The 27,187-nt window shown below is 43.3% G+C and overlaps 1 protein-coding gene across 5 annotated transcripts in view; it reads left to right on the top strand.

Moving 5' to 3' along the window:
• SYBU (syntabulin) overlaps positions 1–27,187 on the top strand; it is a 50,607-nt gene that overhangs the window by 11,477 nt on the left and 11,943 nt on the right. For 3 of the 5 annotated variants that reach the window (XM_083622038.1, XM_083622041.1, XM_083622039.1), the window contains exons 3-4: positions 16,246–16,446; positions 26,237–26,339. In XM_083622038.1, coding sequence (XP_083478164.1) covers positions 16,246–16,446; positions 26,237–26,339 — 304 coding nt within the window. Of the gene's footprint in view, positions 1–10,178; positions 10,522–16,245; positions 16,447–26,236; positions 26,340–27,187 lie in introns of those variants that run through there. The other 2 variants (XM_083622042.1, XM_083622040.1) reach the window with 1 other exon arrangement.

Raw genomic sequence — 27,187 nt, 5'->3', positions numbered from 1 at the left:
CTTCCATCATCCCTGGCCATTGGCCATGCTTGCTTGCTGGAGTTGATGGGAGTTGCAGTTCAGCAACATCTAGGGGGCCAAATGTTTGCTGCACCTGGTCCCATATAAGCAGTGTTGAGTGTGGAAATTACAGCGTGCAAATGAAAATACAGTCTTGCCCCACCTCCATTCCCTGCAGATATTGCTACTAATTTGACTAGTGGGAATTTTCCTATAACCACACAGTGGCTTAGTGATTCAAGTTCAAAGACAATTTGGAACAATTGTCCAAAGGGAGAGTGTACAAGGAGGCATAAGGGATTTCTTAGTTATAGGGGAACATCTATATTGCTAAGAATGTACATTGGCTTTCTAAGAACTCAAGTCAAACCTGTATGCAACATCACTCTTCCCATTTGTGGTTCCTAGCAACTGGTTATTTAGAGTCCTACTACCTCTAACAGAGAGGGACGCGGGTGGCGCTGTGGGTTAAACTACAGAGCCTAGGGCTTGCCAATCAGAAGGTTGTTGGTTCGAATCCCCGCGACAGGGTGAGCTCCCATTGCTCGGTCCCTGCTCCTGCCAACCTAGAAGTTCAAAAGCACGTCAAAGTGCAAGTAGATAAATAGGTACCGCTCCAGTGAGAAGGTAAACAGTGTTTCCGTGCACTGCTCTGTTTTGCCAGAAGCATCTTAGTCATGCTGGCCACATGACCCGGAACCTGTACGCCAGCTCCCTTGACCAATAAAGCGAGATGAGCGCCGTAACCCCAGAGTCAGCCATGACTGGACCTAATGGTCAGGGGTCCCTTTACCTTTACCTTACATCTAACAGTGTGCTAGATCATGGCTGCTAACCACTGATAGCCTTGTCCTTCATGAATTTGTTCAATCCACTTTCACAGCTATCCAATTCAGTGGCCATCGTTGCCTCTCCAGGGAGTGAATTCCATAGTTCAACTTCATTCTGTGTGGAGGAAGTACTTATTTTTGCCTACCACTTTAACTTTCACATCTTCCCCTGGTAGGACTTATAGTTCAAAGAGGGTGACAAGGATTCAAAGCAGGCCTCCGGCTCTGTCTTTCAGAGGAGAGGGAGCGGCTGTTCAATAAGCCCCGAATGACAGTGCACGGCAGTCACAGAGCCGGGACTCCAGTCATAATTGGTGCCAAAAGCAGCCCTGCTAAGCTTTTCACAATTGGGCAGGAGGAGAGCTGGATTGGCAGGGCTGCTTAAAGAAAAGACTTGCTGACTCATAAAGTATAACCACATGTGTGGAGAAGTTTACAGCCACCCTCCCTGCTGTACCCATCTCTTTTGCTTTCAGTGCTTTCCCAGCGTACTCCCATAGAAAAGAGGGGTATGATAGCAGACAATTGCTAGCTGGTTGTGGTGGGGGTGGACAAGTGAAAGTGGGGGTAGGGCTGTGGTTGTCCTGCTCTTCTCCCTTCTTATGACTGCTCTGCTCATTTAGTTGGTACCTTTTGGGTCTCTGCTGTGCTGCTCTGCTCTTTCCCTATCTCCCTGACTGGCTAGCAGGCAGTCTAGATATAGTGAGATGAGGCATAGCTCAGGGTTAAGCATCTATTTTTTTAAAAAAAATAATAATAATATTTATTAACAGTTTAAAGGGTATAAAAGAAAGAAAAATAATTCAACAAAACAATACAATGCAATACAAAGACAAAAACACTACATAACACTGACATTAAAAACATTAAATTAACAAAATACAAGAAACACCATTTAAAACACATCCATAATTTCAGTATCTTATCTTTCATTCACTTATTTCCACGACTTCCTCACACCTCCCTTTTTGTATTACACTTCAAATAACTGTTTCAGCAAATCCTTTCCATCTTCCTCAGTTTTCTGTCCTGTAATTTATCTTAACTTATTTTAACCTTATTTTTTTCCCTTTGATACATTGAAAATCCATTTATACTTAATTCCTTATAACCTTTCTGCTAAAGCCATATAACTTCATTCCAACATTTTTCTAGCATTCATTAATTTTACAGTATTTCTGTAAATAATCTTTGAATTTCTTCCAATCTTCTTCCACCGACTCTTCTCCCTGGTCTCGGATTCTGCCAGTCATTTCCGCCAATTCCATATAGTCCATCAACTTCATCTGCCATTCTTCCCGGGTGGGTAAATCTTGTGTCTTCCAATACTTCGCGATAAGTATTCTTGCTGCTGTTGTTGCATACATAAAAAAAATTCTGTCCTTCTTTGGCACCAATTGGCCGACCATGCCCAGGAGAAAGGCCTCAGGGTTAAGCATCTAATTTGGGTTCAGAACATCCCAGGTTCAATGTACAGCAGATCTGGGGACCCCCAGTACTGGGAATGTCTCCAGTCTGAAGCCTTGCAGAGTGGCTGCCAGCCAATGTAGACCAGAGCTTCTCAAAGGGTGTGGCAGGAGAGAATGGCAAGTGTGGCAGGAAGATTCAAGGAACATCAAAGAAGCATTTAAACATTTCAGTGTAGTATGGTAGAATATCAAACTATTATTATTATTGTTGTTGTTGTTGTTGTTGTTGTTGTTATTTTGCAGAATATGGATAGATATCTTTTGAAAATGAGAGTGAGATAAAGATTGTTTTGTGTTGATGAGGAGATGAGAGTTTGTTTGTCTCAAATTAGGCCTAATATAAATGAGATTACCCAGCAAAAACAAGTTCACACCTCTCACTGAGTTTGTATACATACTTAAGATCCATGCTTTCCCCCCCCCTTAAAAATGTTTAGGGGTACTCTCATTTTCTCTTAAGAAAAACACAATTTTATAGTTCAAATCAGGAAAAATAAATACACTAAATGGACAAAAGTACAAAGATTCACAAAATGTTTAGGTGTATGCGTCCCCTTGTGTCCCCCCAGAAAAGAAGCACTGCTTGAGGTAAATATGTAAGAGGATCATTTATAATTATATTTTGGGAACGATTTGTGTTCTTATGTAGCTGCATTGTTCATAATAATAATAATAATAATAATAATAATAATAATAATAATTTATATACTGTCCTGTACCCGCAGGTCTCAGGGCATTTCATAGGGTAAAATTACAATATTAAAACACAGAACACATAATCAAAATAAAAACAGAAACAACTGAATAACACCCCCACCCCAAAAAAACCCCACACCTTAAAAGGGCAACCAAAGGCTTGGTTAAAGAGGAATGTTTTTGCCTGGCACCTAAAGGTACATAATGAAGCCACCATGTCCCATGATCATATTATAAAGTAGTTGTCTTCTATGTTATAAATCAAGCACTTCTTGTTGTCCCCCTGCCTCATGTATTTCTTATCAATTAAAAATCAGCCTGGCACGAGCAAATTTGTAATGTGAAAGGGTTGCCCAGAGGAAGGAAGTTTGAGAACCACTGATGAAGACAATATTGAGCTATATGGACCAAGACATATAAACAACCCCAAGTGATGATAACATAGCTCTGTGCAGCTCAACCTGTGTACACACTGTGGTACAGAGTGGGGAAACCCACTTGGACAACTGTAACGTGCTCTCCGTGGAGCTACCCTTGAAGGTGACTGGGAAACTACAACTAACCCAGAATGTGCCTGCCAGACTGGTGCCTAGGAGCAGACTCTGGGGCCATGTAAAACCAGTCCTAAAGGATCTACAGTGGCACCTCGGGTTACAGACACTTCAGGTTACAGACGCTTCAGGTTACAGACTCCGCTAACCCAGAAATAGTACCTCAGGTTAAGAACTTTGCTTCAGGATGAGAACAGAAATCGTGCTCCGGTGGCGCAGCGGCCGCTGGAGGCCCCATTAGCTAAAGTGGTGCTTCAGGTTAAGAACAGTTTCAGGTTAAGAACGGACCTCCAGAACGAATTAAGTTCTTAACCCGAGGTACCACTGTACATTGGCTCCCAGTACGTTTCCAAGCACAATTCTAAGTGTTGGTGCTGACCTTAAAAGCCCTAAATGGCCTCGATGCTGTGTAGCTGATGAAGCATCAGCCCAGACATTGAAGTCCAGCTCTGAGGTGTTTTTATGTTTGTTTGTTTATGTATTGTTTTGTATTGTCTTTTAATATGTGTTGAAAAATTAATAAAAATTTATATATTAAAAAAAAACACAGGGATGCAGAAAAGGGAGGTATGGGGAAGTCCTTGAAATAAGGTTTAAGAAAAAGAGGTTAAGAAATTATACGTGTTTTTATGTTTGTTTGTTTATGTATTGTTTTGTATTGTCTTTTAATATGTGTTGAAAAATTAATAAAAATTTATATATATATAAAAAAAATGAAGTCCAGCTCTGAGGGTCTTTTGGTGGTTCCCTCATTGTGAGAAGAGAGGTTACAGGGAACCAGGCAGAGGGTACTTGCACTCGCCCGGTGGAATGCCCTCCTGCCAGATGTCAAACAGATAACAACTATCTGACTTTTAGAAGACATCTGAAGGCAGCCCTATATAGTTTTTAATGTTTGATATCTTACTGTGGTTTTATAATGTGTTGGAAGCCGCCCAGAGTGGTTGGGGCAACCCAGTCATATGGGCAGCGATAAATAAATTGTTATTGTTATTATTAGAGCATATGCCCCCTTGGACTCGCTAGGACTTATTTCTCCATACCACTACATATAGTGAGAATAAGGATGCATAGGATTCTCTGTGGAATAGGATTTATGCATGCTGCATAAACGTCCTGCAAACGTTTTGAAATGAGGCTACTCTGGATTAATTCATTTGTAAGTGGCATCCTTGCTGATAAAATGAGAATAAGATTTCTGCATCTGCATTTTTACACATTTTTTAAGAGAGAGAGGGTATGGCCTGTTGATCTCAGAGGGGCTGCAAAAGTCACAGGAAGATGTTGGGCTGTATCCAACTAAGTTCTGCTCAGAGTAATCCATTGGCATTAGACAGGTCTGTTCATTTCAGTGGGTCTACTCTGAGCACGGCTAACATCGGCTGCCCCCTATTATTTCTTCTATGAAATTATTGATCAGCGGGCAGGGGGGGGAAGGCAGATTTCAAAACGCACATTTGTTCCAGCCAATTGCATGTGGAGCTCGTTATAAAACTTCCAGCTGGATGCTAGGCTTCGATAAAACGAAACAAATGCTTTGGCGTGCGTGCTGTCTGTCATCTGACATTGAAACAGGCACCCTCCTGCCTTCCCCCTCCGGTTTGGATTTCAGCTGCAGGGTTCATATGTCAAGCGGAGAGAAAAACATTCTCCCAGCAGCAACGCCTGCCTCATCAGCTGCCAAGTATTTCACCACATCAGGTCTGTTATCCTAGTAGGGGCTGCTTGGGAGCGGTTCTCTACTGAGTGCTGCATTTACCTTGTCAACTTGGAAAAGGGGATGTCTGCAAAGCAGTGTCAGCTATTCAGCTTTGAATGGCCCATTCATGGCCTAGGTGTTCCAGAGAAAGGCAACCCAAAAAGAGTGTCTCCTGAGCACTCTGGAGAACGTAGGCTGTGGAGATCTGCCTGCAAGGGAGTAGGACATGTGTGGCACTCACAGCAAATGGGACATCTTTTTCACACCAAGCACTACATTCCCTAGTGCACGCCAGTGATGGGCAGTGCAAGGGGCAAAAGGTTGGTAGAGTATCTGTGGGAATGTTCAGGGAGGCAGGAGAGGATATATTGTTTACTAATATCCTTCCTAACTTGTGTTAGCAAGTTTCTTTACTTAGCAGAGTGCATTCCCTTTTACACAGCACAGCAGATAGCTGGTTGCAGGCTCATGTGAGCCTCTGACTATATTATACAATTCAATCTGTCTCAGATTGAATTGTACGTTCCTGGTAAATTCCCTTGAATCCCTCCTAAAAGAATAAGGACACGACAGTCTTATTCATAAGTAAGAAAACGAAAGTTTACTCACGATCAGGCAGAGCACAGTGTGATCCCTGAAGCTGGGCTAAAGGCTTAAAGTTACTAATATGTACATGTGGATCTACCCCATATGGGGGAATAATCCCAGTGACTGCAAGACAGCAGTCCAACGCATCACACAACAAAAGGAAGTTGGAAAAGAGAGAGAGAGAGAGAGGTGCTCTCTCCTTTTGTTACCTGGACAGGTTAGGTCACGCCCACCTTCTGTCACATGCAAAAGGAAGGATGTTCCAGCCAGGAAGAACAGGAAGTTTTGACTGGCTGGACCTAACATTCCCTCGCATGTCTTCTCTAGCATTACAAGGAATATTGTACATGACTGCTCCCAGTAGATTACACCCCATAGTATCCAGTATGGCACTTATCTTCATATAGTAGCCTATATTCCAGGAAAACATCATACACCTCCATTCTTCCATCCAAGCAAGCAGGAGACATCAGAACAATTCAAGGAAACAGGAGATATTCACATTAATCGCTCCACCCACTTTTGCCTCTTGTCCTGCACACCACTGGCAGGTGGACCCTGGGTGGCTGTTGAGAACAGAATATGGCCCTCAGGCTCAAAAGATCCCCAACCTCTTATGTATACACTTACTACTACTACTACTACTACTACTACTACTACTACTATTTTAATTTATATCCCACCCATCTTGCTGGGTTTCGCACCACTCTGGGCGGCTTACAACATATATAAAAACACAACAAAGCATCAAACATTAAAAAACAAAATATCCTATATGAGCAACAAACAAACCAATAAATCAACAGAAACCAATAACAACAATAACAATACAGTGGTACCTTGGTACTCGAATGGCTTGACTCCTGAACAAATCGGCTCCCGAACGCCACAAACCCAAAAGTGAGTGTTCTGGTTTGCAAATGTTTTTCAGAAGCTGAACACCCGACGTGGCTTCCGCAGCTTCCGTCTGAGTGCAGGAAGCTCCTGCAGCCAATCGGAAGCTGTGCCTTGGTTTTTGAACCGTTTCGGGAGTCGAATGGACTCCCAGAACGGATTGAGTTCAAGAACCAAGGTACCACTGTAATTGCAGTAATAAACAGTTTACAGTTATACCGCAATTAAAACAACCGCCAACCCCAACTAAACATTTAACCTTCGGAATAAGCTCCATTGAACTTAGTGGGGCTTGCATTTCTGCAGATGTGCATAGGATCTGTTATGTACTGAAGTTCTCACCCTGGGCCAGCAGGGGGATACTGTAGATAGTTCAGGTCCACATATGCAAATAAGGGATCGAAAGTGACGTTCAGTGATTGGATAGTTACAGAAAGTTGTTACAATTACGTTGTTCTGGAGCTCTATATAAGCAGGCTGGCTGAACCCTTCAGTTCAGTTCTGTTCTGGTCTGTGAATAAACAAGAGCTGTTTGAAGAATCGCTATGTCGCCTGATATGTTCACCCACAACTTAACAGGATCCCACCGTTAGGCTGCAATTCTTGTATTCTTTTGCTCAAGAGTGAGCCTTGTTGAACTCAGCAGGGTTTGTTTCAGAGTCTGCATATGCCTAGGGTAAGAATGCACATGAATTAATATGGTATTATCTTGCCTGGCAACTCCTGGAAAACTGATATAGTCTTGCAAGAGCCCTTTACAAAGCAGTTTCCCTCATCTCAGTGCTCGATGCACCTGCTTGAGAAGTCATGCCCGATGACTTTTGCTTCTGTCTTCACCTGCTTTGTACATCAGTCACCAGAGTGAGCTGGAAAAGAGGAGCACCTGGCAAAGTATGCCTCATCCTTCCCTGCTTTAGTTCATTTCTTTTTCAATGCATCTGCACATATGACTTTGAAGTTACACTTTACAATTTCTTTTAAAGCTTTTGAAAGCATCCTTTGGCACTGATGGATGGTTGCAAAGCATGTTGATGTTAGAAAACAAAAGCTCACAGTACATTCATTGCAAGTTAGCTCTTAAGGGCCTTCATTACAAACTTAAAACTGGCTTAATATTTATTTTTATTTTTTCTGTATATAATTTTTATTAAATTTTCTGTTTTATGATTTAAAATACTCATTTTACATCCTTAAGATATCAGTGACTCCCCTTCTTCTCTTTCCATGGTTCATTTTACGTATCATAAATCCTTGCATATTTTACAAATACTATACCCAGTGCTTTTTTCCTGGGGGACGCAGGGGTATGCATACCCCTAAACATTTTGTTTGGCCTCATTGAGGGGGCAGTATTTCAATATGAGTAGGAAAATGAGAATACCCCTAAATATCTTTTTAGGGGGGGGGAAGGACTGACTACACCATTCAGGATTCTATTACTGAACCCATCAAAACTTATTTACACTGTTGAATTTATCTTAATGCTGCCAGCGTTTTCTTTTCTCTTTCTAGGGCACCATGAATTCTAGGGTAAGGAGACTAGGGATCTGTAAAGAGATCATTCTTAGTGCAGACCTTCCAAGTGTCCCTATTTTCTAGGGACAGTTCCGGATTCACAGAAACCATCCTGGTTTCTGATTTGATCCCAGAATGTCTCATTTTTCCTTACAACGTCCCTATTTTCATTGGGAAAATGTTGGAGGATATGGAGATATTCAACCCCCTGAGCCAAGCAGATAAGTGATTATACATCATGTTTGAAGCCACCCAGAGTGACTGGGGCAACCAGTCAGGTGGGAGAGGGTATAAAGACGTTGTTGTTGTTGTTGAATAAGAGGTCCCTATTTTCATCAGAGAAATGCTGGAGGATATGCTAGTGCCTTCACCAGACAGTTCCCAGGATTCTTCGGGGAAAGCCCTGAAAATTGCACTGGTATAATGCCAGTTTCAGTTTGTCGGAAGCGGTTTCATGTGCTTCCTTGCACATGCAACCAGTGACAGAACTTAGGCTGGATCTAAACACATCAAAGAGGCGTTTCTGTAACGTTGTAAATTTAAACAGGGAAAACAGGTACAGAAAAACAGGACTCCACATCGCCATCTGGTGACACAATGTTATATTGCATATACAAGACACATAAATCACTTTTTCTTTACCAGTCTAGCTGAGCCCTTAGTCTTCATTCTCTTGTGCATATTCCATTTTCTTCCATGATTACATTATCATAGCATTATAGAGCTGGAAGGGGCCCTGCAGTCCAGCTAGTTCAGCTCCCTTTTTAAAGTCAATGTTTGGTATATCTTGGCTGTAAGTCCTGGAAGACCTGCTCCCTGCCTTGCAAACCTTTTCCCACCTGGCCTGGGAGGGTGGAGACCTGGCTGACTCTAGCTAAAAAAAGCTGAGGCTAATGAACAGACTCTCGGGCTATCTCCCCCCTCACCGCACTGGTTCAAGTAACTCTTGATTGCATATTTACTCCACCTTTTCCTCCAATGAACTCAGTGCAGCTTCTTCCTCGAATTTATCCTCCCAGCACTCTCATGAGGTAGATTAGGCTGAATGATAGGAGCTGGATGAAGGTCATGCAATGAAGTTTATGAGGATTGGAATCTGATCAGTCATCCTCTGGCACTGTGTGGCACTAGCTCTATACATGCACATGGTCTGTGCATTGCAAGCAGATCCAGATCTGGATTGGGATGCTAGGTTTGGATCAGATTGAAGCTTCATATATGTTAAGAGAGTTTAACTACCAGGAGCAGTAGCCTTGAGCAGGTTACTTTCTGTCTCGGTTCCCCACCATTAAGATGACAGTCTAGGTTAGTGATGAATGCACTTTTCTCATTGCAATTCACTACTTATTGTTATACCATGCATTCTTATAACATAGTTTGAGGGCTGGCATCCATGAGCAATTTCCAGGATCCTGACACTGCCCATATGGGCAAATGTCCGTTTCTCTTGGTTTCTCATTTTTTTCAGTCTTAAGTTCAGTTCACCACAAGAGTTTGTGATTATTATTTTGAATTAAAAAATTCTTATGAAAAGTCATCAGCATTTTGGTATGATTTTTACCTACTATATATATATCATATGCATTGTCACCTAATCATAGAATCATAGAGTTGTAAGGGACCACTGAGGACCATCTAGATCCTGCAATCTCTGCAAATCAGGAATGTGCAGCTGTCCCTTTTGAATCCGTAATCAGCGTGTGAGCCTTGAAACTTGCTTTTGGAGTTCCATTTGGGCCATCTTCATTGTCAACTCAACATACTGTCATCTGTAAGCATCATTTTTGGTGGTTTGGGGAAGAATAGGGCCTGTTCTTGATTCCCTGGCTATTGAGGATTTATTTATTTTTTATGTGCTTGTTCTGCGAAGGGATTAACATCCTGCCTGAGTTGTCAGCCAAGTTATAGCTGACGTCTGTTAGAAACTGTTTGTAACAGACGGCCTTCTGAAAAAAGGCGGGGCAAACATTTTGTGCCATCCAAGATTAAGACTTGCCAAGTCATGAAAGCAGGAAGCTGACAGAATGAACCTTGCTTCTTTTCTTTTCTTTTTTAATAACAAAAAATGCTATGTCCAAGTGAACAGAGGAATAAGAGCTGGTGATAACCAACTCGTGGTTTGATGGTACCACCAAGTCCCATCCTTCTCTTTTCCTCTTAATTTCTTCTGCGCAACGATAGTCATAGCCTCGGGGAAATGTTATCTCCGGTTACGAATGGACGACATGGAAATTTCCTCTCTGTTCCAGTCAGGACTCTGGCTGTGCCTTCACAATCTGGTAAATGCTTCTTACACTGCTATGGAAGTGTCTGTAGATGTGTCTCTCTGATATATTTTATTTTTTAAAAGAAAGCAGTGTCTCTCCCCACCCTGTAAGGAATCTTGTCAAATTGCTGGACCTTGAGCAGAGTTGCTAAGTTGGCAGTGTGGAGATGCATGAGGTCTTCAAGATACTCCAGAGGTCAGCCCACTGCCCTTCTTGTGATTGATCCGGCAGTGGGATGATTTGTGACAAGGCAATGGAGGAAGGCAGAGAAAATGCATGGTCCACGGTCAGAGGTTATGGGAAATGTAGTCATAAAAGATCTGGAGGGGCACCGGTTGAAGAAGGCTGATTTATATATGCAGGGATGTAATCTGTGTCCTACATCAAGGAATGACTTTGCCTCTTGTGATGGGCAGTGCACTGTTGCTATTTTGGGTGACAGCGAAAATTTTGATCCTGCAAAAGATCTTGAGTTCAAATGTACATCTGATACATTTATATGCATTGCTGGGGGGTGGGGTGGGGAGGTGGAAATGTCTCTGGCAGAATGAGCTGGGTCCTGCAACTGTCCAGATGTACCGTATATTTTCCATGTGGCTGCTTTGTGGGGAGGGGGGTATATTAGGTATATCGTTTATTTAGAAATAACAGAAGGGTCATAGGAAAGAGGATTGCATGCAACAAATCCTTTCATTGTCTGCAGCTGAATTCAAAAGCCTGGCTTAGTTATTGGTATGTCTAAAGGTCATTAATGTTGATAGGAGCCAAGAGGAGGAATTGTTGTCTGTGCCAAGTTCAGTTTGTTCCCATGATAAGCAGCCTGATGTCCGTGAAAGCTGGAGAGCTTAAGCAATTTCAGTTAAAATGGAGGAGTTGTGAGGCTGAATTTAGCTTTCAGGGCTGGAGCCATGTTTGAGAAGGCGCAGGAGAAAATGCCCCAATTTCCCCCTTCTCTGCTGGTAGAACATGGTGAGTTTACCAGCCAGTAGGAGGAGGTAGCAGCAGACTGCACTGATCCAAGCAGTGATGGGTCAATGCAGCCCACCAGTTTGAATTTCCCAGAATGCCGTGGGCTGCTGCTATGTTGAAGGCTTTGTAGAAAATTAAAATGGCAGCTTAGACCCATGGTCCTGCTTGGTGTCTAAGCAGGGGGGGGGGGGGATAATTAGAAAGGGACACAGTGAAGATATCAGTGGTGTGCCCTAGCAAGGCTTGGAAGCCCTGGCAGCTTCTCAAGGGAGTTGGGAAGCTTTGTGTGGTAGTCTCGTAATCTGGGGAACCGGGTTCGCCTCTCCGCTCCTCCACATGCAGCTGCTGGGTGACCTTGGGCTAGTCACACTTCTCTGAAGTCACTCAGCCCCACTCACCTCACAGAGTGTTTGTTGTGGGGGAGGAAGGGAAAGGAGATTGTTAGCCACTTTGAGACTCCTTCGGGTAGTGATAAAGCGGGATATCAAATCCAAACTCCTCCTCCTCCTCCTCTTCTTCTTCTTCTTCTTCTTCTTCTTCTTCCTCCTCCTCCTCCTCCTCCTCCTCCTCCTCCTCCTCCTCCTCCTCTTGTGAAACGTATGTAGACATTATAATGTTGTAGAATTGAATCCCCTTGTGAATTCTTTTTTTTAATTTTTTTTTTTTTGAGTTCGGGATTTTTACATACATTATATTACCTCCTTCCAATTTTTAAATTTCCTGTACAATTTTTTCCTTTCCCTCCCTTCCCACCCCCTCCCCACATCCATTGGAAGGGTTCAAACAATTAGCCTCAGCGACGGGCATAGTGTCTTTAGTTTCCACAAAATGTATTTTGTTCCAGTAGTTTCTATCCATTGAAGATAGGGGTTCCATCTGTTCCTTATCGTGGTGGACTTGACCTCCCACGTTGTTTCCTGTGACATGACTGCAACAATGTCCGACTGAATAAATTCAAACAAATTCCATGCCTCTACTGTCCATTTTTCTCTATCTTTCCAACCTAAAGCTATCGTTGCCTTTCCCACTAAAATCATAGCTTTGAAGGTAAGCTGGTCACTTTTCTCTATAGCTGTCTTTCCAAGTATACCCATAGTCATGAAATCAAAGTCTATTGAAAGCTTCACTAATAAATTAATAACCTTTAGGGTTTTATTCCAGAATTCCTTTACCTGTTGGCATTCCCAGTACATATGGGAAAACCATCCCTTGGCTATCCCCTTGTGAATTCTACACTGCATATTTCTGACCATAAACTATGCAGTGATTTAAGCTTGGGAGAATGTATCCCCTGTGGGATGTGATACATAAGTAGCAGTCAAGTACAACATTCCCATCTGCAATATGGGGACAATAAGGATTGCAACACGGTACTGTTGAAACTCTGAATAGGCTAAGTGTGGATCTACCTGGGGCGGGGGGACACTATAAATAGATCAGAAATTAAATCATTATAACCAAAGAAAACCGCTATGTAAAATCTCAAAGAGGTTTTTTTTGCTCTCCAGCACCATCTGGTGTTGCATGCTTATAATGCATCCAAAGCACTGGTTGTTGACTAATGGAGCTGAGTCCTAAATGTGTTATATGAAGTTTTATTTTTTATTTTTTATTATTCATGATGAATTATTATGAAGTATCATGAATTATTATGAATTAGTATTAGTATTAGTAGTATTATCCAAACAATAAGGATTGCAACAAGGTACTATTGAAATTCTAAATGAGCTATATGAAGTATTATTATTATTATTAGGACAGGCGGCATTTGATTCCTGCATTGCATGGGGTTGGACTAGTTGACCCTCGGGGTCCCTTCCAGCTGTACAGTTCTATGATTCATGGTGACAGGAGATACTTTGCACATGCTTTATATAATAGTGCTTTATAGATGTTCCTTGAAAAAAGAGGGATATGAAATTGGCTGCGAGTGTTCAGTGCTTTGACCAGATTGTCAGTAAGCACTTCTAGACTGAGTATGAATATATTCTGCATTGACTCCTGCAGATTCTCTTTTGAAGGTCTTCTTCCCTCCCCACTGGAACAAAGAATCCCAGTCCCTCCTATGAAAGAGAAACCTGGAAAACTGTGCTGTAGGTCTTGAAGGCTTTCCCTTTTGCTAATGAAATATGATTCCCTGTAACGCAGCAGCTTGTTGCCAACACCGGCTCTGTTTACTTTGACCAGGCTGTCAGCAAACGCATCTAGCTTACAGCTCTCCTAAACCATTTCCAAACTTCGCAGGTTTCCTAAACTTGGTTGCACACCAGTGAAGCTTGTGCTTTAAAAACAAAGCAAAACAAAACTTGGCTAGCGTTTTGGAGACATAGAGAAATCGATGTGCATTCCACTCTTTTGGGCATTTTCCCAAACTGCTTCTGGGGACGACTTGCCTTTTAAAATAATTGGATGAAGACGGACCATAGTAGAAACCTGCCCCTTAGGCCAGAGGTGGGGAACCTCAGGCACCTCAGGCACCAGGCCAAACGTGGTCCTCCAGGGCTGACTTATCCGGCCCCGGAGGCTCAGAATATAGGTATTGCACAACAACCCCTTTAACAGAACTGGGAGGACCCTGTATTAATAAAACATATCTGTGGTGTTTGATATCCCTTGTGAAGAATTGTGGGATGATATCAATTTAAATGGAGGCATTGACCAGATTTGATTCTAGTCTTCTAGCCGCCTTCAGTTTGTAAACCAAATTTTCTCTTCCATGTCCCATTAAGATCAGAACTCCACCTGAATTCATTCTCCAATAGCAATTTCTATATTGCTGATTCTTACCCTTTGGAGATGTCTCCTTCCCCAGTCACTGTTTCCTCAAATTGTACCAGTTGCCTTGTGCCATCATCAGCTTTTCTAGGCAGAGAGAAATACTGGCTTGATTGGAAAATATGAATGGGAGAATGTGAATGATGCATTAGAGGAATCATTCCCTATATTAGGAAAGTGTCCTCCTTCCGGCAACTCTTGCAGCCAAGCTGGTGCCAAACATATTGCTCTGCTTTCCTTTAGACCACATCAGCAAGAGCAAGACTTGTCTTGTCGTCTGGGAAGCCCAGGACCTCCATACACACTTGCAACCCAAGGGAGGCCACTTAGGTGCTGCTAACACAGCGATTTGACTGTACCCCAGAGGCACACTCCATTGCCTCTTGAGAGAGACGGGTGCCAACAACAACATCCTATCCAGATTTGGGGATCCAGGGTGCCTAACTGGAGGTGGTGTAGCAGAAAGGAATCAGGGATGAGCAGAAAAGCTCTTTGAACCATCCCCACAATAAACAGGCGGAAACTGAGAGGTGTGCATGCTGCTCTGATGCTGTCAGAGAAGAAGAAGAAGAAGAAGAAGAAGAAGAAGAAGAAGAAGAAGAAGAAGAAGAAGAAATTTATTATTTATCTGGGTTTCTCCAGCCACTCTGGGCGGCTTCCAACAGAATATTAAAATACAATAGTCTATTAAACATTAAAAGCTTCCCTAAACAGGGCTGCCTTCAGATGTCTTCTAAAAGTCTTTTAGTTGTTCTCTTTGATATCTGGTGGGAGGGCGTTCCACAGGGCGGGTGCCACTACTGAGAAGGCCCTCTGCCTGGTTCCCTGTAACTTGGCTTCTCACAGTGAGGGAACCGCCAGGAGGCCCTCAGCGCTGGACCTCAGTATCTGGGTAGAACGATGGGGGTGGAAATGCTCCTTCAGGTATACTGGACCTGGAATCTTCCCAGCAGCTGAGAGTAGCAAGCTGCTTGGAGGCTTGGCCAAGTCAGTTTGATGCCCAAGGAAAAGGACAAGATAGCACCACATAGACACCTCCTTTCCATTTACAGAATCCCACCAGGCAGGCAACTGAATCTTACTTCTCAAATGGCAATGGGAAATGGTAGTATAGGAATCACATGGGGAATGATGGAGGGCCCCACCCTCAGCACCTGGTGTTTGGGGCTGCTGTCTCATAGGCCAAATGGTAGGGCTGTCCTGGGAGTGACAGCCCCACCCCCATCCCCGGTCACCTGCTTATTTGAGAGGCTGTTGCTTTTCCCCTTCCAGCCTGGGGATGCGTGAGGTGCAGACACGTGGCGCAGACACATCCCTCAAGACAGATTCTTTCCCCTTCCAAAATCCTGTCAGTGGGTGAGGGATTGCTACAGAGGCATTGCCACTGAAAGGAATGAAGGTTGGGGGCAGGAGAACAGGGGCACGTGTCACGAGGTGTGTGTCCCCTCCCCCAAAAGCCAAATCTACACTCCTAATAATATGCTCTTGGAGATAAAGGAGGCTTGCTCCCTAGCCTATTCAATGACAATTCTCCTTTTTCACTCTCTTCTTATTCCCTCCCTGTTGCAAGGCAGAGGCTTTTTTGTGTCCCTGAACCAGATACCGCTCTTGTTGTAAATAAAAGCTGTATATGCATCCACAGTTCAGCAGGTCTCTTTTGACATCACCAGGAAGCAGCAGGTTAAGGAATTCATGGTGGCTTTTTTCTTTCACGGTCCTTAGACGTCCAAGGAACCAGCTGCTGTCCTGAAATTGTGCCCCCTCCACGTTTTTCAATACAGGCACAGAATTCCCCCCACAGAAAGCAAATGTCTTCTCTATCTAGCTATTGCAGGATTTACACACATGCTTCATTGGCTGTGTGATATACTTAACAGATAGTAATAATAATTAAAAGAGAACAGTTCTCCATCATCTGTTTTCAGTCGGACGAAGGATCTCTCCTGTAGCGCATTTTGGTTTTATTTTTTGCTTTTGCTCTCCTGTTTGCAGATGACACAGGTTGCCCCAGCAGCCAGTCCGTTTCTCCAGTTAAGACTCCTCCTGATGCTGGAAACAGTCCAGTTGGTTTTTGTACAGGCAATGATGGAGGAGACTACACAAGGAAGAAATTTAATTCGGGAACAATGGGGGATGGAACTCAACAGCCGGCTCGATATAAGAAGGAAACAAAGACAAGCTTCATAAAGCCAGGTAAGATCACTTTTGGGTCTCTGGATTTGTCAGTGGCACTTTTGCTTTGTCTCATGACAGGTGATGGTCAGAATGTCTCTAAAATTGCATGCAATACCCACTGCTTGTAAATCAGATACTTTGCCTACATTTACATAGCTATGTGGATTGCTAGATCTTCGCAATTGTTTAGATGCAATGATGCAAAATACTACGAAGTGTTGTTTTTAAAAAACAAACAGAAAATTACAGACGAACAAAAAGGTGACAGTGTCATCCTATGGGGCCTGGTGCAGTAGCTAGAAGATCAGGAAGCATTTGAACACTTTGATTGATATACAAACTTCATTTGAAGCCTTCTAGGAACTGCCTGGGTTTTTTGTCATTTTGTTGTCATTGTCTCATCATTCGGGGGTGTTTTGCTGCTAGGATGAAAAGATCTTTTCTCTCTGCTTTGAAATGTATGATACTAGCTGACAAATGGTCACATTGTTTTGTTTTTCTCATCTGTCTATTAGTTAATTACCTTGGGTTTCTTCCAAATTTTGTATTGTGGTGTTGTTTGGGCTTTGGTCAACCTTGTTACAGCTAAGATCACTAATCTCAGCAGAAAATTTAATGAAAAAAGACAGCTTCAACCCGTTATTATCACTGTTCTTATTACGATTGTTTAAATTTATATACCACCCTTTGTCATAAGACCACAGGGCAGTTTACGACACCGAACACAAATGTCGAAATGTAACATAATATCTATATAATATAAAAAGTGAAGCAGTCAATTATAGTCAGAAATACGTAACAGAATGCAGATTCTAATAAAAGACAGATTCCCATAAAAGCAAAAATATTAAAAATAAGCGGAGAGAAAATCAGCTGCAGGGTATCTAAAATACCCCCCACCCCAAAGTGTAGAAATATACAGAATTTTCTTTCTATCCAAGGCTTAATCCTGGTTCCCACAGAAAATGACAAAGCTTTCCAGGTCTCACCTGTGATCTTTTCTTCCATCTCCCAGTCTCTCACTCTAGGAAATATTCATGGGTGCATACTGTTCTGTTTTTGAGTTCACTTTCTGCAAGTGCAGGGGAGATAGACAGAAATGTGTTACTGTGCATGTGTCCCAGTTTGGCTGTACCATGTACAATAAGTTCCACGTTTCTGAACTGGGGTGGGAGCTGGGAATCCTCCTGGAACCGCTCTTAAGTCTGGATGCCAGACGTTTCTTCGCTATATTGTGTGGCTGTAAACCACCTGTGATGAATAAAGTCAGGGCAGTAGCAAAGCAAGCACCCTTTTAAGCGTCAAGAATGCTTCTTGTAGAAATTGTTCTTTTTCCCTTTTATTTTAAAAAAAGTTAAGCTGCTGCTCAGCTAAAAACATCCAAACCAGCTAACAAAACACATGCTAACTATGATACAAAAGCAAGCATAATGCTAAAACTCAGGGGTTTTTTATTTTTTAAAAAATGGCAACCTATAAATAATAACTAGCAGAAGCAAAAATATGAAGCGGTTCCAGATGCACTTCAAAAAATGAAGACTTCCAGAAAAAGGAGGTCTTTGCCTGCATTCTAAAAGGAACAGAGGCAAAGCTAGTGTCCCGGGGGTGGGGTGGTGATGTCACCCCCCCCCAGGAATGACACCCAGGGGGGGACCGCACCTACCTCACCCCCTGCCTCCTCCAGTGAAAAGGAAAGTCCCTTAGTGAGGGAAATAAGCAGCTTTGCTGCTGCTGTAAATAAGGCTTCTTCCATGTCTTCAGCTTGCTATACTTCAGACAACGCTTTTGTCAGGCAGGTAGGTCCATATGAGAGCTGGCAGCTATTAAATTATCCTGTGCGCAAGGCTTTCTCCCCTTTCCTCTGCCTGCCCGTTCCTCCCCAAATCTGCTCTGAAACGTCCTTGCACTGATCAGCAGCGGAGCAAGCCAATCAGGTGCTTGGGGCGGTGTGTGTAACCTGTTCCCAGGTGCGGGACCAGCTGCCCACGGGGGCGGGGCAAGCCGGGGCAGGATGCTCTGTGGGGCCTTGGAGGAGTCTGCCCGCTGAGGGGGAGGCGGCGGGCAGACCGTTTGGGGCAGCGCAGAACCTGCGGGCACCCAAGCCACCATGTCACTCCCGGGAGAGACACATGGTTTGGGCGTGCTGCAGGCCCCGCGGTGAGTGCCACCCGGCATTTTGTCACCTCCCTCAGTGGTGACACCCAGGGCGGCCTGTCCCCACCACACACCCCTTCCTCTGCCCCTGGGACTGATGGGACCCTGACTTAGCACTACACCAAATGCCTGGGTCCTATGTTTAATGGCTTTTCTTCTTGGTTTCACACTATTCAGCGCAAAGTCAATCAATGTGTGATTAAGCTAGAATTACTTGAGATTTACAGCACAATGCTATCCCTGTCTGCAGGGAAGTTAGTCCCATTCAGCTCAGTTGCATTGCATTGCATCACAGCCTTCTCCCTCTTTGGGGAAACTCTCTAGATGTTGCTGAACTACAACTCCCGTCAGCCCCCAGGAAACGTGGCTAATGGCTTGGGATGATGGGAGCTGCAGTTCAGCAATATCTGGAGGGCCAAAGGTTCCCCACATCTGATTTATTAGGATTTGGACTTTGATGTGTGTGTTTTGAGACATAGCTTGGTACTACAGCTCCATTGGCCTCTCCAAACAGAATGAAAAAATTATGAGTTGACCAATCACTTTAAAGCACACTGATTGGCATTTAATGCTTTCCTGTTTAAGAGACACGGACATGACTTTGCAGGAAGAGCTTGTGATCTGTAGGAAGTCACACAAAGCATGATACTTCACATTCATCCAAAAGTATAATATTCTGTTCTTGGAGGAAAACATGCTTGGCAAAGTGTTTTATAAAAATGACATTTGTAATGTTTTGCTTGGATCGCTGCTCTTTGTTCTCACTTTGCTGCAAAGATCAGCAAATTGGGGGGAATAATGTGTTTGCTGTTCGGACAAAGATACAGAATGTGCTAAGTTGAATAGTGCCTTTGTCATGGGAATGGTTGAGTGGCTTTTGGGATAACAGTTATGCATTGACCTATTGTCAAAGTGAAAATGCTGCTTAGTCCATTCTTACTGGAGATTAGATTTTGAAGATAGGCTTATGCTGTTTCACCATTGATACTGAGAAAGGTTGTGTGTGTGTGTGTGTGTGTTGTGTGTGTGTGTGTGTGTTTTGAGAGGTTGTGTGTGTGTGTTATCCACTTTATTGAGCAGAAAAAAATGTTGGCCCTGCTTTCAGTTCCATGGAAAAGGGGGTTGATGATCTTACCAGTTACTTCTGTTGCCACTTATTTTATAGCAACTGTCTTTGCTCTTCTGCAGAAGGAAAATTTGGGAGAAGGCACATTTATATCTATGTGTGTCTTGTTGTTTGCTGTCATTTGCTCTGGCTCACTTAATGTCATCCTACAAGTCCAGTTCTATTTGTTCATACACAACACTGAACACAGGGACAAGGTATCCCTTCATATGTACAAATGCTTGTGTGAAACAGCATACACTTGTTTATTTATTTGTACAGCTCAACTGTTGTGTACAGAGGTATGCAGACTGTACATTCGCAGAACTTTAAATGCGAATAGCTGTACAAGTGAACCGCTTGATGGTTTGTCTACAAAGGTGCACAAGATTGTCCACACATTGAAGGTGAAATGTGAACACTCCTTGTTTCAATTCAAGAACACCACATTTTCTGTTCTGCCTTTTGGCTGTTGCCTCCAGGATGCTAGTGTGATGCTTAACAGCTTGTCTTCTCTTTCCCCAACGGAAGTTGGGCTCCGAATATACACATGTGGCAATACTTGACAGATTGGTACTAGGGTGGCCATGTGGCCTAATTTGCAGAGGACCGTCCTCTACCTGAAGGGTTATCTGGTCCACCTCTGATGTAGAACCAGAAGAATGTGCCTATCAGTGCTAAGCACCTTGACAGCACACTGAGCAGGCACATCGCCCATCTGCCTTCAGTCTTCCCCCAATGGAGAGATGAATTGCATTTCTATTTAAATTACATTCACAGTTTCTATTTTTTTCTGTTATATAATTTTTATTAATTTTAAATTACAAAAATCCAATATGTGCCATATTATATTAATACCAAATAGCAATACCAATTCAAATACAAATCAATTACATAGCCAATTATAAATTTCGTGTAGCTTCCCACGTGCTGTACTTCAAGGTCTGATTCCCTTTAATTCTGCCTCCAGACTATTGCTCAAACCAAATACAATCCATTCTTGATAAAATCCCTTATACCATAGGCACAATTCCTAGAGTTGCATCTATATACCATACAGCTGCATCTTTCTGGGCGTGGGCCAGAGCTTTGCATGAATAATGCCCCAGACTCAATCCCTAGCATCTCCAAGTAGGACTGGGGGAAAACCCTGTCTGACATCCTGGGCGATACTGATTTGGATAGAGTAAAGGTCAGACTCAATATAAGGCAGCGCCTTGTGTACCTACATAGATATAAATTAGCATGTGCAAATTGCATGCAAATTTCTGTCCCCTTTTACTTCCCCTACTTTTTTAACTGCTGATACGTAAGTGGCCACCCTGAGGGATATGTCTTGCTAGATGGAATGACATTGGTCCTAAAGGCAACAGAACAACCCCCAAGTGAAGGACTCTAAGATGAGATGGACAGATATTCAGAGCTATATGCATTTTCTAACATCAATTTGCCTCTTCCCAGTTACTGTATTTTGCAGAATGATGCTGCGTCTACCACCAGTTGCTCCTAACAAACAGCATTGTCTGGGTCCTTACACGCCGTGAGCCTTAAGGCAATGGCTGTTCAGTCCTTTGTTTTCCTTTGCACCTTCTTGAAATGGGTAGTGCCCCTTTTGGCAAGCCAGCCTGCGCATCGCGATAATGTGCTGTGCAGTTTCCCCAGAGAGAAGGAGATGCTGCTCATTTGCTGATAGGCTCCCCGTTCGTCTCAAGTCTGTTGCCATGGAGCTGGATAGCTTTGCTTACTTGACCTGCTAACTTGAGGAGTTATTAAAGGATCTGTCTCCATGGATACGCCTGCACGAAACTATACTCCACAGAAGGCATAAAATACACACATCTCTCCACAAAATGTGCTCTTGTTTTTTTGTGTGTTTTTTGTACAGTGATATACTTTCACCTTTTTCTGAAAGCTTAAGTAAATACACCCCCTGAAATGTAAGCAATGAGATAGACACTGTTTCGGGTATCTTCCATTTCGTGTTGAAGGAGCCACTGGTGAATATTAAAATACTGTGAAATGATGAGTCTAGAGATGTTGAAGCTGAAAGTTACCTTTTGTGAGTGGGTGCCTGGGTGGGGCTGTGTGCTGGGTTTGCCACCATATATATAAACGCCAATTTCTGTGTTCTGTCTTTGAGACAATATAAAATGAGCAGAGAATGGGAATTAGGGTAGAGCTAAGCAGAAATGGTGGAATACCAATAGAGAGGAGATCAGGGGTGTAGTGGCAAATTCAGAAGTGCAGGATCAATTCATGATAGCCATAGCCGTGTCCCCTCTCAGCTATACCCCTTCTAAGATCTTGCAACCTAATTATACCATTATACCATAATAACAATAATTAGGATTGCCTTGCAACAGTTTCTCCATGCCTTTCAGCTAGATCTACTATTTTCTGTGCTTGCACATGGGCAATGATTTGGAGTGCTTTGATATCTTCTTTTGAAGTGACTTAAATTGAAACAGAAGCACCCAGTGCTTCCAGTGTTTTTGAATACTGTACTTCTCTTTGGAGCACACAGTGGCTAAAAAGCTCCCCTTGGTTTGATGCCTTTTGCAGGCTGGAGACAGGGTCTCTGCTACAGAAATAGTCAAAGGTCTTCAACCACCTGCAATCCCAGACACTACTTCAACTGCATTCAGTAACATACATGCATACATGCATACATATATATGTATGTAAATTGCTTTGCCAAAAAAAGTGTTTATTAGGAGCAATTAGCAACGAAACGCTAATGAATGAGGACTTTAAAAATATTTGTGTGTTCAGACCCAGGGACCTCCCCCCTAAATAAAGACATATTTGACTCAAATTTTAGTTTTGGTTTTTGGCAGAATTTAGGCCACAACTTTATTGATTACAGAAAAGTGAGTGGTTGCATAGGCACTGGTTCGACTAGCTCCTTACATCCTTGCAGGTCGCGCTGACCCAGAGCTCTATCATAGGTCAGTGCCTATCCGCAACCTTACAAGTTGTGACGAATTGCTATGTGGCAGGCGAAACCCAAATGGCTACAGCCAAGCAGCCAAGTGGGGGAAATTCCTGCTGTGCCCCTGTCCCAACGACAGATGACACACAATGGCACAGCAAGGTCAATTGTAAAATGCCCTAAAATTAGGGAGAGGTGGGCAGGTGTTCCGATGCACAAGCTGAAAGAGGAAGTTCTGGGACATGTGCATGGGTTTATATAGGTCGCTCGATCCATTTAGACTGCACCCCATTGGCCAGATTAAACCCAGCAACGAGGGACCTACCAATCGGGTGTTGTGGCTATCCAGTAGACCCACCCACAATCAGGAGGTCCGTCTCCAGGTCTCACCACAACACGTGCCCTCTTTTAGAGAGGACACGATATATCACAGACTGATGTGGAAACACAGAGAATTGAATTTAAGGTTGTGGGGGGTAGGATGAGGAACCGAGATTAAACCAAACCTGACAGATTCACTCATTGCTAGTTTGAAGCGCTCAGCTCTTTAAAAAGAAAAAGAAAAAAATGGACTAGATTATTTATTAACTTGTCAGCATACAGCCCAGCTACAAAAGTACTTGGCTTGAAATGGCTTGGAATAGCTCCTAAGTACATCTGTTATTGTTAAAATGTCCTTATATGCTTGCAGCAGCTGCCTACTTGAAACTGGCAAGAGAGGCCGTCGCGCAACAAAGTTGAAGGTAGCACACACCACCTCCAGTTGTGGTCCATAGAAGAGACCTGCTCAATTTCAACAGAGTGACAATTTGCAATTTCATGCAAGAACCTCTGTTCATAGTGTGTATCCCTAGCAGGGAGATTTGCCTGCCGTCCAATCTCGGTTGCAGTTCTTTGGAATTAGACATGAATGTGACGCAGTCCCTGGGACAGCAATACTGTTTGGAAGTACAGCAACTTCCTCTTTCCCCTTCGCTTAGCTGTGATGACACTGAGCCAACAAAAATATGTAACCGGTGCCATAAGCACTCCACACAATCTGCCATTTATTTTAGTAGGTGGAAAAGGTTGACCTGGAGCATGGTTTTACAGCTCGTCTGTTTACTTCCATTTTTTCTCTCACCTCCTTTGCTGAAATCTCCTCCTTTTGGCCCCACAATACATCCCCCCCATTGTTGTAGAAGACACCTAGTCCATATTTAAAATGTCATAATAAGTCTAAAGATGGAGAATTGAGGGGGACTAGAACTACTTCTTCTATCAGGTACATCAGAAATGGGGGACCCTGTGTCCCTCTAGATGTTTTCAGACTCTATCTCCCAGCCAAAATGGCCTACAGCCAGAGATGAAGGTGTTTGTCATCTCAACAATATCTAGAGGGCCACAGGTTCCCTATCCCTGAAGTACATCTTTATGCATGTTTAAAACCCTACAAAAGTGAGAGAGATTTAAAGCTCAAAACCCATACCCCTCAACTGTCCAGCTCTGAGTGGGACATCCCGGAATTACAGAAGTCATCTGGCTTCTGACTGGATCCTGGGATGTTCTGTTTCGGCTCCCACAAGAGCACATCCTCCAGAGATGCCTGTTTGGGAGGGCCATTCTCTCGCGCAAGTCACCTGGCTTCCACAAGAGTGCAGCCCCGAAAGATGCACACCCCGATTTTTCTCTGCAACCTGTTGGAGGGTATGCAGATCCCATGTGCGGTTGCATGAAAGTGGGAACACTGTGGGACTTCCTTACTTCTCAGCAATCATATAGGAAAGAGCAATCCAGAAGTGAGAGGAGGAGGAAGAGCTAAAGGCAGATTGACCCCCCTTTTCATATACCCTTCTGGGTGTGTGTGTGTGTGTGTGTGTGTGTGTGTTTGTTTTAAACAGTTTTCCCCTTATTCATTCCAATGGGAGGGAATTAAACCTCACAGACTCCAGGGCTGGCCTTCATTACTTTCCAGTGTTTATGTGTTGAGGGCTGGGGGAAGAGAAGGGCTTGGGATACTGCAGACCCACACAGCCTCTTTTGGCATGCCCTCAGAACAGTTCCCCTTTGCCCTTACCAGTGTTGAGGCGCTGGTTGCAAACTTTTTGCCACAGGGACGGGAACCCTTTTGAGAGTGAGGGCCACGTTCACTTCCTGGGGCCACATACTGGTGGTGGGTGGGGCCAGAGACAAATGTGGGTTGGGCAACGACTCTACCTTTCATACAGTAGACTAGTTTCTTCACTCTGACAGATCCCTCTCTATCCTGAAATGCAGGCTGGAGGCTCCCCATCTCTGTTTTATAGCAGTGGCAGTATTCCCAGTGTCCCTGTGGCCCCAGGGCCATAGGATTGCTCTCCATGCGAATATAACTACCAAACTTTTAGAAGACATCTAAAGGCAGCCCTGTTTAGGGAAGCTTTTAATGTTTAATAGGTTATTGTATTTTAGTGTTTTGTTGGAAGCCGCCCAGAGTGGCTGGGGAAACCCAGCCAGATGGGTAGGGTATAAATAATAAATTATTATTATTATTATTATTATTATTATTATTATTATTATTATTATTATTATAACTCTGAACTGGATTGCAGCTATGGCATTTGCAGATAACAAGCCATTTAGCAGCATGTCTCAGATGTTTTCTGAAACTGATCCAGCAAGACAGTTGGTTAGTGCTGTTCCTGCCAAAATGAATGGAATCTGCACCAACAAATTACTTCACACCTTGGAACATATTTAGCATCTTATTCCTTCTTAGAATCATAGAGTTGGAAGGTACCATGAGAGTCATCTAGTCCAACCCCCTGCAATGCAGGAATCTTTTTGCCTAGTGTGAGGATCAGACCCACGACCCTGAGATTAAGAGTCTCATACCCCACCAACTGAGCTGTGTTAATTGTATATATTTTTTAAAATGTTTATTCCCGCTTTTTTTCCTTTTTTTGTTTGTTCAATAAATGGCTAAAAGAAAGAAGGAAATACATGGACCAGTAACCAGGGAAGATCGTTTAGAACCGGTGAGAGGTGTTCCACCAAGCGGTTCTGCAGCTGTATTTTGAGCTAGACAGAGTTTCTGAATAGTCTCCGGAGGCAGCCCCCATGTACACTGCGCTGCAGTAATCTAACAACAAGGTTTACCAAAGCTCTAGTTGGTGTGCAGGCCTCAGATGGTAAAAGGCCCTCATCCTGCCTTGGAAGATGAATTTTGATATTTCTTCTTGTGTACTTTTGTTTCTTATTGGTCTTATGTGTTTTAAGCTTGTATTTGTAAACCGCTGTGGACTTTTTTTTGGAGAAGTGGTATACTTCAAATAATAAAGGAAATGAATGCTAGAGTCAGCCTATACTTATTGTAGACCTGGTGGAAAAGTAGATCTCGGCTGTTTCAAAATGTCTATATTGTAAAAGCCAAGCTTTTAAAAAAAATTCCAGAATCCTTTTGCATCCTTTTTCTTGGCTCGTCAGTTTTGAGGAAATGTGAAGAAGCTGAAACGGATCCACCCTTAACATTTTGCAAAACTGCAGGCTTGGTTTCCAAATTCCAGTGGGAGAGGCAAGGAAGGATGGCAGTGATTCACCACATCAATCCTTGAGCTATGGTTTCCATCAGACATTTACTCTTCCCTTTCCTTTTCCAGGAAGCGAAGCTGATTTTAGCTCCTCAAGCAGTACAGGCAGCATCTCAGCTCCTGAAATCCACATGTCTGCTGCTGGAAGCAAGAGGTCATCTTTTTCTCGCAAGTACGCAACAGCATCTTTGCCCAACTCCCAGCCTGTGAATGTCGCTTCTGTTGAAGATCGGCTTGTTTTGGTTTGGGTGTGGAGGATAGAAGTTGGAGGTGAAGGTTGACCAGGAGCCTTCCCTCAATTCATTTCTGTCTCCTCATGTTGTTGCAAGTGCGTTTTGTAGTACAAACCAGAATCTGACATCTAGGTGAGGGCTGATATCTAATGCAGAGATATTGCTTCCAGGGGTGCCCAAACTTTTTTCAAAGAGGGCCAGATTTGATGAAATGAACATGCATGAGGGCCAACCAAGGTTGTTGAGCTTTTTTTAGGATTTTACCCCAGGAGATAGACTGCCACAGGGGCTGGATTAGGCCCCCAAAATGGACTTTGGACATGCCTGGCTTAATACCATCGTGTCTAAGCAGTGCACGGCAAGGCTACAAACAAGATAAAATCTGTTTACATCAATCATAAAATGTGGGGGTTCAACACCTGTTGAATGTTGCTCAGCTGCAGAGAACTGGCTAAAGGACGGGGATGAGGAGAAAAGATACCTCTAAATTTAATGGCAAATCATAAAAGGCAGAAGTCATTTAAAAACAGCAGTGGAACTTAGCATCATATTTGGTTGGATATAATTGTTTTCTGCTTCTGTCTAAAAGACAATAAGGAGGCAGCCAGGCAAATCTCTACATGAGGGATAGGCAACTATCTAGGTGTTGTGGAACTTTAACTCTAGAGTTATGAGCTCCAGCCAGAATGGGCCAATGGTCGGGAATGATGGGAGTTAGAGGATTCCAGGTTCCCCATACCTGATCTCAATGTTTTAAGTATGCCACAAAAGAGGCTGTTCCTCAGTA

The sequence above is a fragment of the Podarcis filfolensis genome (assembly GCF_964270895.1).
Source record: "Podarcis filfolensis genome assembly, chromosome: 7".
NCBI lineage: Eukaryota > Metazoa > Chordata > Lepidosauria > Squamata > Lacertidae > Podarcis > Podarcis filfolensis.
This window is presented reverse-complemented; position numbering and strand designations above follow the sequence as displayed.